The 11,257-nt window shown below is 42.4% G+C and overlaps 2 protein-coding genes across 3 annotated transcripts; both read left to right on the top strand.

Annotated features, from left to right (window-relative positions):
* Window positions 1-279: 279 nt before the first annotated feature.
* LOC121308366 (zona pellucida sperm-binding protein 3-like) lies at window positions 280-4,033 on the top strand. The gene is made up of 5 exons (XM_041240723.1): window positions 280-644; window positions 850-953; window positions 1,202-1,376; window positions 1,754-1,868; window positions 2,090-4,033. The coding sequence occupies exons 1-5, from the start codon at window positions 487-489 to the stop codon at window positions 2,228-2,230; spliced, it is 693 nt and encodes a 230-aa protein (XP_041096657.1). The 5' UTR covers window positions 280-486; the 3' UTR covers window positions 2,231-4,033.
* A 1,184-nt stretch (window positions 4,034-5,217) lies between these two features.
* Window positions 5,218-10,176, top strand: LOC121308362. 2 transcript variants are annotated; one of them, XM_041240720.1, is made up of 9 exons: window positions 5,218-5,884; window positions 6,032-6,147; window positions 6,321-6,421; window positions 6,529-6,703; window positions 7,000-7,117; window positions 7,848-7,936; window positions 8,014-8,099; window positions 8,444-9,620; window positions 9,986-10,176. In XM_041240720.1, the coding sequence occupies exons 1-8, from the start codon at window positions 5,333-5,335 to the stop codon at window positions 9,577-9,579; spliced, it is 2,373 nt and encodes a 790-aa protein (XP_041096654.1). In that variant the 5' UTR covers window positions 5,218-5,332; the 3' UTR covers window positions 9,580-9,620; window positions 9,986-10,176. The 2 variants fall into 2 exon arrangements, with proteins under 2 accessions (XP_041096654.1, XP_041096653.1); XM_041240719.1 differs by having other exon boundaries at window positions 5,219-5,884; window positions 9,982-10,176.
* The last annotated feature ends 1,081 nt before the right edge of the window (window positions 10,177-11,257 follow it).

Here is an 11,257-nt window from a genome sequence, read left to right as displayed (position 1 = left end):
ACGGACATGTACGGGATCCGACGTAAATCAGACCAGTTAACTCTGGGAACTGGCTGCAGAAGCAATGGGGTTTCTGGCGTGTATCTCCTCTTTACCTACGACCTCAAGGAGTGTGGAAGCAAGGAGTCTGTGAGTAGCCCTGCTCTGGAGCGTTTTGAAGTTAACATTTCTGTCTTAACGTTGTGTTTTTTTTTTTTTTTTTTTTAAAGCTACAAGCAGTAGATCGGTCTTCAGAGTGACCTTTTCATTTTTAAATATATAGATATTGCTTCCCTCACTGCGTGCATGTTGTATTGCGTTACATGTATAATATCTCATGTCAAATCTTTAACTTCTACGATAGTCGTCCCAGAAGGGATTCTGGCATAATCTGCAGTGGTAAGACTTGTCATAGAATCTTAGTTGATTCAATTTGACGCTGAGTGATTTAATAGTTGTCGATCGAATCCTAAAACGCTAACGTGTGCGGCTTTGAAGGGCTTTACGATGTTCCAATATAAATCTAACTTTTCTACCCCACCTTTTAAGATGGAAGACGGACAGCTGGTCTACAAGAACATTCTTCGTTTTGTCCCATCTGCTCAAAACGGTACAATTCGGAGATTCGTGCCATTCACTGTACCCATTCAGTGTAATTACTATAGGTAAGGTCGTTCTTGTCACTCTACATAGTTGGTGTAACTGCAGCATCGGTAAAGCGGACTAATGCATTTAAGCGAGCTGCTGCAATAGGCTGCTGAAAGTACAATGAGAACTGTTCCGAATTGCTTTATTAATCGTTCTGGTTTTAAGCAACTTTTTTACTGACGTTAATGTCAGTCACATTGCATTGAAAACGTGTCCTTGTAGGTATCACCACGTCTACAGGCAGGGCATTCGTCCGTTTTGGAGGAATCGAGCTCTCTTGAAGAATCTCAAGACCCCGTATGGCTTTTCCCTAAGAACAGTGAATGGTAAGCAGACCTGAGCAAAAGCTGAGTTACAAATATCATTAATAGCAATTAATCTTAAGGTACATGGCAAGGTATTATCTTTTAACCTTGCCATAATGAGGAATAAATGACTTGTATAGGATGTAGTCATACTCTACAGCAGGGGGTGCTACACTGCATGGTGGTTTGATTGACTCCATATAAAGCAGTGTTTTAAATGCTACTCCTGAACTGCATGCTTCTCGGCTGTCCCCCCCCCTTCTCCTTAGGTGACTGGGTTCCTGATCACATGATGAATACATTCTACCTTGGACAGCCCATACACTTTCAAGCTACTGCAAATCTTTCTGTTCCTGGGATGAAGCTTTTCATCCGCAGCTGTTATGCAACGGCATCTCCAGCTTCAAACTCAACCCCTCGATACACAGTGATTGAGAATTATGGGTAAGACTTCATTATACCAAAACCTGGAGGCTGCTCTCATGGCTATGTTGAGGTCAGCTGTTCTAAAACCATGGCTTCACAGGGATGTGTGCAAGGCCTGTTACTTTGCGCGAAATGCGGTTTCATACGGAGGCAGATGTACAGCTTCAGAAGTAGTAAAATGACATTGGTGTTTACAGGGTAATGACTTGGGAGTGACTTTATTGCCTTTAGAATTGCATTCCCTCAACACTGCCATTCTATGATCCTTTTTAAATATACCAGGGCTTAAATTGAGTCTCTAGGAAGTTCTGTACTTTTTTTTTTTTTTAATCTGCTCTTTCTAAGTTGGTGATCAAAGCCCACGTGCTGTTAATTGCACTGCCCTCTATTTCCAGGTGCATGGTGAACAGCAAGTATGAAACCTGTAGCTCCCGTTTTGTGCCTCCCAGAACAAACGATACAATAAATTTCATTGTGGATGCTTTCCAGTTCAACGCTCTGTCCCCTCTGGTAGGTTTGCCTTCCCCTATATGTTGCCAGCCTGTGATGGCAATGGAAACTGAAGGCTGATGCATGTGGTCAAGCTGCATTTGGGCAGTGTGGCCTTAAGATCCTTCAATGTAGTTCAGGTGCTTGCGTGCATGGACACTTGGTTGACTGTAGAAGCGGACCAAGTTGCTCCCAGTAATCTGGTGTGTAGTTTGTCTTAAGGAATTCTCCCTTCTGTTAAGGTGAACAAGTACTACATGCACTGCACCATGGTGGTAACCAGCAGCATGGGAACGCAGAGCACCAAGTCCTGCCACTATGACGAGAACATGAAAAGGTGGGTTCCATTTAAGAATGATCATATCATTGCATGTCTTGGGTAACTCGAAGGTTTCTGATGTTTCTTTATCTAGAAGTAAAGATTGGGTTGTTTGGGAGGGTGGCATTCCATTGACATGTGAATGTGTCTTCAGGTGGGTGGAGCTTGAAGGTAACCACAGTTCCTGTTCCTGTTGTGACTCTGTGTGCATCAATGATGAGACTTTGCCCATCGGTATGTATACTTCACCCAGAAGCAAGGGGAAGGGTGTTACAATTGCAGATGCGGTAACTTCTGCAAGTTTATTTTTGTAGTTAACTGTTTTGTAGTAGTGTAAGCTGTTGGCTTCAGCTTGTGGATGTGATGTACAGGTCTAATAGTGGTATGGTCTTGGCTCGTATTGTAAAATTCTCTAAATGTCTCGCTTCAGGTAGTGTAAGCAGTGATGCCCTGCTGGTCCTTGAAAAAATGGGAGGTCATGACGTTCCTGTCCCTCATTCGGATGAGGCCAAGGTGGCAGAGCACAGCGACGACACGGAGAACTGAGAGGGCTGGGGAGCCTGATCACTTGGAGGTGGGTGAGGGGAGGGCTCTGTCTGCAGAGGGAAATGGGAAGATTACTTTTTTGGTGGAACCCTTTTTGAAACAATTTTTATAAACAATCTATGGCTTGGTTTTAACTGGATATTGTAGTATGGGAGAACATGCAAGATATATGAATGTCTGATAGGGCAATGTTTGTTGACCAACTCCCTGAGGTTTTTGTTTGCCTTGAAGTTTATAGCTGTGTTTTTGGAATGTAAGTATTCAATAGTTGGTGTCATTCATAATTTCAAAATGACTCGTTTTGCTTGTAACGCTGATGGACTTGCTTATCAATGGTCTTTCTTTGGTTCCTCCAGATGGTGTCTGAAGATGCAGTTGGCTAAATCTCGAGTTATTGGATCATGACTGCTAAATAAAATGTATTAACACTTATACCTTGTACTTTCTGTTATTTCATCCTGATTTGAGGTTTATTAAATAAACCAAGTGAAGTAAATGGGCTGGATTAATTCAGTTCTGAGACCAATCCACTGCTCTGAACCAGATGAGCTTTAGATGGGCTGAATGGCCTTCCCTTGTGTCTCTTATAAAATGGCTTTCTCTGTTTGGATGACGTAAAAACGGAGCTCCTATTAAGTGACTGAAGCAATAGATGTGCAGTTCACCCCCTTGTCTCCCAAGTTGCTTTGGATAAAAGCATTTAAATTAAAGCAGGTGTGTTGATCCCATAATTTGCTTCTAAAATGCTGGTATGCACTGAGGAAACAAATCTAGGACCAGCTGTTCCCCTCCATTAGTCTTCAATGGGTTTCATGAGAATCGGAAAGGATGTGCGACAGCCTCCAAAGCCCCCTTGCCCTCGTGAGACTATGCACTCTGAGAAGAGGGAAAGAGCCCACCATGCAATAATGTACTGCTGTCATCAGACCACCAGGTGGTGCCAAATAACCACAACTTTGAACAAAAGTTGAGTATACTTCTGGTGCCTATAAATTAAGACTAGGGATGGAAATAGGACTGCATTTCATAGCAGCTTTTAATACATGCTTGTTTATCCCCAGTAGGTACAGGGAACAAGATCAGTTTTTTGTAGTGGGGAATTTTGTGTAGCTGTGTTTTTAGGAAGGAGGTTTAATTATTATTATTTATTTTTTTTAAATGGGTTGTACCACAGATTGCATAGCTGGAGAGAGATGAACACTCACTAGAATAGAATTGTAAGGTTTAAAATTCCTTTCTTGCTTAAAGGCATCTGAGGTCCTGAATTTTAAAGAAGGAACAAGCTAAATCCTCCAGATTGTTCCTTCATCTGAGAATCCGAAACTTTCTTCTCATCCACTTGCATCTTTGTTTTAGATTTGAACAGTCTAAAATATATGGACGACCCTGCTATTGTCACAAATATATATAAATATTCTCCCCCCCCCCCTCCCCATTTGTCGGGATAAAAAAAGAAGTTGGACAAGTGCTGGTTCCAGAATAGAAACTGGAGCTTCCTGTTCGTCAGCAGCCCCACCTCCAGTGAGCAAGGGGCTTAACAGCCTGAGATCCTGACCACTAGGGGCGCCAGTTCACAAGAATGATCAATATAACCTGAATAGTCAAGAGTTTAGATAAAGACCTTGTATATGTTGGGTAAGAGAAAACACGTCATACACCCTTTTTCAACAAATACTAATAACTATATAAATTATTAAACACATTTTCTATTTCTTCAAATGTTTAACATAAACAAGCTCTAAAAAGACATAACAATCCTGCACTATGTGTATATAATATTTAGTTAAATAAGAACATTTAAACAGGAGAGCTGTGTTTTTTTTTAAATTAAATATGACGTAATTTTCTTGTTATATAACACATATTGCTATAGAACCAAATACCTTCCCTCCCATTAGATCACATTCCAAAAATTAAGTCCCAAGATTTTTCTTCAATAGTTGAATGTCCTGATTTCTGATCGCGCCACGGTCCTTGCGTTAATTACATAAACACTTGGCAATCATATTACAGATATGGTGAATAATATTTGTAATCTAGGTTACTATCCTAAACTGACATATGCAAAATGACAGAAATGATGGGTAACAGTAGCAATACAAAAGTTTATAAGATCTAAAGTTGGGCACGAATTGCAAAGGGGCGGTGCCGTGGCTGTGCGGCAGGTTGTTTTTTTTTTGTACGTTTAATGTGAAAACAGTAAGAGTGATTCAATCTTGGTAATATTCCTTGTAATAGTCCTTGCATAGTTGATTCTTGATATATCTGTAGAGTTCTAGCATCCAGGATTAGCTGTTTTACCCCGTTTAGTGTTATTCCTAGGCTAGATAGATCGATCTGAAATTAACACACGAAAACCCTTCTGGCTAAAAAAAAATCACAATTCTCCTGCACCAGTGAAAAATGACGGAGCTCTGATTAACATAACTAAGGGGCGTTCTCTTTTGTTTGCATTTATTACACGTGAGAATTCATTAGTATACTGACGAGACACCTGTTACCAGGTGATAACTCATTAACGACCGTTTAAAAAAAATGTAGTGGTAAAGAAACACGTTCAACCCTGATTTGGTTGTTCTTGTCCTCTGGGTACAGTGCGCAGCTTGGTTGCCAGTGCACGATGAAGCTCCCGTGTTTGCTACTTGTTTGTTGCGTGTGGAGCGGGGTTGTCCCTCTGAGTATTGCACAAAAGTTTGTTTCGAAATGGATCAGCGAGAAGGAACATCGTAGCACTTCTTCGGGATACGAGGAGACGTGGCAGAGAGATTCGGGATCCTTCGCTCGATCCAACAACGAAACGAAGGCTAAGAAACGGGTGGTGCTACCTGAAGCAGGCATCCCTTTCTACGTGACCCCGTTCCCGCACAAAATGCTCAGCCCCCGCGAAAGTGATGGAGACACACACGCAACCCTGCCTCCTGAGATCAAACGCATCATGAGCCTGGGTAGCGTGGACAAGTCGCCTACAACCCCGGCCGTCTCCGATGTTGCTGTCCTGTGCGGCGAAAGTCACATGGTGGTGAAAGTTAAGAAGAGGTTCTTTGGTTTTGGCTGCACGGCATCGCAATTGAGCCTGGGGTACAACTACGAATGCCAAAGCAACGGAGTAGACCGAAAAACCGGGGACATTGTGTTCACGTACAGCCAGTCTGCGTGTGGAAGCAAGCGTTCGGTAAGTCTCTGATCCAGTTCGGAATATTAAAATAGTCTCAAAGCTGTTTAATACACGGCATTGTGTGTTTGCGTAGATTGACAGACTGCTGGTGTGTGATTTATCGCTGCACATCATTTCAAACTGATTTTTTTTTTTTTTTTTAAGATGCCCGACGGATTAGTAGTATACCAAAATATCCTTCGCTATGTTCCCAATAGAAGAAGAAGCTCAATTCGAAGGACCCATCCGCTCAATATAGAAATTGAGTGCCGGTATCCGAGGTAGGCAATAGATTGCCTGGGGTGTGGCTTTTTTTCTGCTGCAACCAATTCGCTATACTGCCTCAATGACTGAGTGATCAGCTCATCTGTATTTTGTTGCACGATTATCTCCCCCCTCTCCTCTTTGGCTAAACCCAATGTGTGTGTGTCTCTCTCTCTCATTGGTATTGCAGGTTCCACCACCTCTACAAGCTTGTGTTTCGCCCCACCTGGAATCCTCCTGCTGGTATCAGGACTCTGAAGCAGTCTGGCTTTGACTTGATCCCAATGAACAGCAAGTATCTTCCCACCAGGCCTGCTCTCGCTTCACTCTGATATCTGTATCTTTTTGATGACCCATACTCTGAGATGTGCCAGTAAGCTGTGCTCCTCTTTCTTTAGGTGCCTGGACTAAAGGTTCTTTGAGCAACGTGTACCAACTTGGTCAGGTCATAAACTTCCAGGCGAGGGGATATCCTCGTAAACCAGGGCAGAAGATTTTCGTTCACTCCTGTCATGCAACTGCTTCTCCAGATTCTAATTCAACCCCCCAATACAATGTGATTGACAACTATGGGTAAGACTTCCTTTTAATGATGCTACCCCATGCTGGCTTAACTTGTAAAGACTGCCATTGTATTACTTTTGCATTCAGTATAAAGGTGAAGGTATTGTAGTTCTGATTCCGAATTGTGAATAACAGATTTTGGAATGTGCTCAAACTGCCCTCTTCCAATGTTAAGTTTATTGAATTAACAAATACTACTGCGTTCACTCTTAATTTGTTGGTTCTGAGCTCTGTTAGGTAGGGTCTGATATTGCACTAAATTTCCTTTCAGTTGGCTGAAGATTGCATTGTTAACCTCCTTTCAGATGCATGGTGGACAGCAAAATTGAAGCCTCCAACTCTTCATTTGTCCCACCGAGAACTCGTGACACAATCAACTTTGTCGTTGATGCTTTCCAGTTTAACGTGAAGCCCTCTTCCAAGGTATTCATTGTTATCGGTGTCAACCCTGCTTTTTGAACATTCTGGGGAGCTGTTAAGTCTTAATTTCAAAGACTGGTGAAACTGGGTCATTAGTGGAATTTAGACTAAACCCAGACTAATTAATTTAGTTATTTGGCAGTTTGCTCATTGCTTTAGAGAGCTGCTACAAAGTTCTGAGTATAGGAAACCTAATTGCTGCACTTGTTTATTCCTTGTATGACCAATCCTTTTTATTTTGCAGAAATTCTTCTATAACTTTATAGCAGCATTCCTGTATTTAATTCCTGTCTGCAGGAGTGTCTGGCTGTGGGCATGCTCTGCTCTGGAGCCCTCCTGTGTCCTATTCCACTTGGCAGAACCAAGCTAACCTGATTTGTATGACTTAATCGGGTAGCTTTGAATCCATCTGCATAAAACCTAGAGGACTATGGGCCTCATGGACTGGATTTGTGCACCCCTACTTTTTTAATGCTCCCATATTTTTCATTTTAACCATGAAATGTACCCATCGAGACGAGGCCATGTTTACAAGGGGGTCCTGGAAAACAAACTACACGTGTGTTTCAAACTTAATCTGTAATAGAGATCAAAGAACTGAATAATGGGCCACATCTGTTTGTTCAAGTGGACTTAGCAATGGCTAAGTAAATACCATGTTTTGTAACCAGAGCATTAATTTTTAAAACTCTGGAATAACCTGCCCCATGTACATTTCCCTTTCTATTTTCAGATCTACCTTCACTGCATCTTATTTCTTGCAAACAGCCCACAAGTGACACCAGGTGCCAAGTCTTGCACCTACAACAGAATAAAAAAAAGGCAAGTATTTGGCTGCAAGTGGTGTAGCTTCTGTAAAACACCCAATGGAAGCTTCAGTGCACTTTTTGTGTTTTTAGGTGGGAAGAACTTGAAGGTTTCAACAGCGTCTGTACCTGCTGCAATTCAAAGTGTGTGGGTGGAGCACTCGAGTCCCTGTCTGAAGGTATGTCATTGTCACTTTGCAAACCATGAAGGAGGATTACCCTTTGACAGCTGGGGGCCAGAGCATTGGTATGCATGTAACAGGAATGAAGGCAGGGAAACTCCCAGGCTAATGCGATTTGTATGATAACTGGGTTGAGGCTTTAGATTTGAACCAGAAGATGTTGAGCTCAGGATCTTGGATCCCCTATGTAGGGTATTAAGTGAAGTTTAGATTAATTATTGAAGATGGATGGCATAAAGGTTTTACGTGTTGTGCCTCCAGAAGGAGGTGCTCACCTGTGGTGGTTCTGCTTCATTGTGCAGTCTAATGAGCCTCAGACATGGTGTATCATCTCTTTTCAGATCTTAAAAGTAGTGGTCCATTACTGTTCGTGGGCAATGAGGTTGAAGACCCTCTTACTGAAAAGCAGTCCAGCTTTAGCCAAAGTTCCCCTCTACTGGATGACAGTGAAACGGTGAGCTCCTCTTCATCAGATCCAGATGATCAGATTACCTGGGTTAATGCAGTGGAGACTGCAGAGAACATGACAGATCATGCCTTGGCAGAGGAGCAGGGCAAGTCTAGCCACATTGATACGGAGAGGCGAGAGGTTGAAATGTATCGTGAAGCTCATTCTGTCCCAGCTAACAAACCTGGTGCACCTGAAGAGCCTTCCGAGGAAGCGGCTGACCACTCTGAATGGGATGACCAGGAGGATGCTGACTGGGATGAGTATGATGAAGAGGTTCCACAGGGGGAGAAGTATAAAGGTGTTCTACAGTCGGAACACCATGAAACTGGCCAGTGGGAAAACTTTAATCGGGACTTTGATGTAGCAGTGGCACAACCTGAAGGGGATCTGGATGCAGCAACTGTTCAAATTGAAAGGACCCGAGGACCTGGATGGGTGAAAGGTTCAGGCACAGGTCAGAGCGAGGGAGCAGCCCCATCTGAGGAAGCTGAACAGCACGAATGGCTTGTGACTGAAGGAACTGAGCAGGGCGCGAGAGCTGATGAACGGGTGTGGGACTATGCGGAGGGAACCGAATCTGATGAGGATTACCATGATACGATGGATGATGCTGATCTCCAATCGGACAGTGTGGACCCCATGGAATGGTCTGAACAGAGAGACCTACATGATTGGGACGGATATGAAGGTTATAGCCCCTCTGGCTGGGATGAGGGTGAAGGACTAGAACAGTCTAAAGGGGGTCTAGAAAATGGAAGTGCTGATGAGAATCAAAGTAATGTGACAATCCTACCTGAAGAGATTCAAAGTAATAGAACTTCACTGCCTGAGGCCCATACTGAGGGAGACAACTACTCTGAATGGGGTGCGTCTGCGGGAGCTGTCCAGGATGCTGAGAGAGCTGGTGGGTTTGGGGTTCCCCCTGGCCACACTATGGCAGAGCATGATGCCCCTGACCAGCTGAAAGCCAGGATGAGGAAGAACCCTGCCCAAGGCACCTGGGGAAAGATGCAGCCTGATTACTAGAAGGAAAGACCCCTGGAAGAATAACCTGGCACCTCATTTGGGTAAGTGCGTGACCTTTTTAGTTCATCTGTCTGTCACACTTTTGTGTCTTTGCACCTATGTGAAACTACCTATCCAGTAGTCATAAAACTTGATATTCATGTTATTTGAGTATCGGATTGTGGAGAGATGGAAGTTTCATGTCTCGCTTGCATTACATGTCTTTGGAACCCACTATTGATCTACTATAACTATCTTCAGTATGCAGAAGTATATTGATTACCTCACATTCTGGCCCAATGTCATCCTAGTTCTAAAATTATATTAACCGCTTTTAAACTTCACTTTTGATTTTACAGCCAGGGCATCTTGTTATAGTGGTACAGTTTATTAATCCCTTGCTTTTATATATTTCTTTTTCAGATAGCTGAAGGAATTATTGGCTACACAAGCTTGAAGTTAACTTATTAAACTGTTGTAACCTGAGAACTTTGTTGTAAATAAATCTATTTGCAAAGAGAATTGTCTTCTGCATGGTTATTAAAACTAACCCTTTGGAGGTTTATCTTTGGGGTTGGATTGCTAAATGTAATGTGTAAGAGGGGTCTGGTAAAGGCCAGTTCTTTACTGGCCATTGGCTTCCCAATTAACTGGGGTCTCTTTTGTATTGGTGTGTATTTATTAAATGTATCGCATGATCAAATCTATGCAGTGGTTTCAGGCATTTGTGAAAAGGAAACTAACTTTGTTTATACACAGCTGCCTAAAAGTATTTTAATCCAACAAATCGTTAAGTATTTCGTTTTCCATCGTATAAAACCATGTCTCTTGCCCGATACCTTTCTTTACCAATGTTTTACAACCTTTTTTTTTAAATCTAAATTTCTGCCCCAGTATGTTCTCCGTATTTAGTGGCCTATTCGAGGTGCAAATTTGGTGTAATGACACTAGATTCTAGCGCCAGGGTATCTTGTATAGCGCCAGCAACATTACATTCTGGCACCAGTAGATTTGTATTTGAGTGGGGGTGGGCGGACCCTACTGTATACCTATCCCAGTAAATGCTTAATTGCTGACTTGGAGTTAGCAGCTGTGTTTCTTTCACCGCATCCTGAAAAACCAAATAGCCATGGGCAGCACAGTGTTAACGTGTGTATAAATAGACGGTTCTAAATAAAGACCAGCTTTGTCAATCGCTTGGCACTGTGATAACAAGCACTACTGTATATCCATAGTTGGGCTTTGCTTGAAGCGAGAGAATTCTTCCCTTCTGTTTTTAGTATTGGTTATCTAACAATGTGTAGTACGGTATTTGGGAACACACCTGCCCTAATCTCACCTGAGTTGTGACACGCACGCTCTTTACTCGTGCTTTCGTCACTGACACTCCCTTCCTTTAGAGGGGGTTGCTACCTGGTTCCAAACATACCGCTTTTCATGTTTTCCGCGTTGACTTTTTTTTTTTTTTGAGTGAGAAACAACTAATTAAGAGAAAACTCTCTGAAATGGCACACTTGGTATCTTGAAAGTTAAAGTTAACGCCAGTATGAAAGCTGAAACTTACGATGTTGCTGTAAGTTTCCCCTCCTAAAATAGACTCAGACTTTATCGTTTGATATAAAATGATTTTTAAAAACTGTTTTTTAAACAAGAATAATAGCAGTAGATAATGAAAAAGACGTTGGATAACTGACACCGC

The sequence above is a fragment of the Polyodon spathula genome, unplaced genomic scaffold (assembly GCF_017654505.1).
Source record: "Polyodon spathula isolate WHYD16114869_AA unplaced genomic scaffold, ASM1765450v1 scaffolds_666, whole genome shotgun sequence".
Classification (NCBI taxonomy): Eukaryota; Metazoa; Chordata; class Actinopteri; order Acipenseriformes; family Polyodontidae; genus Polyodon; species Polyodon spathula.
The sequence above is the reverse complement of the archived record's forward strand: the minus strand, read 5'-3'. Positions and strand labels throughout refer to the sequence as shown.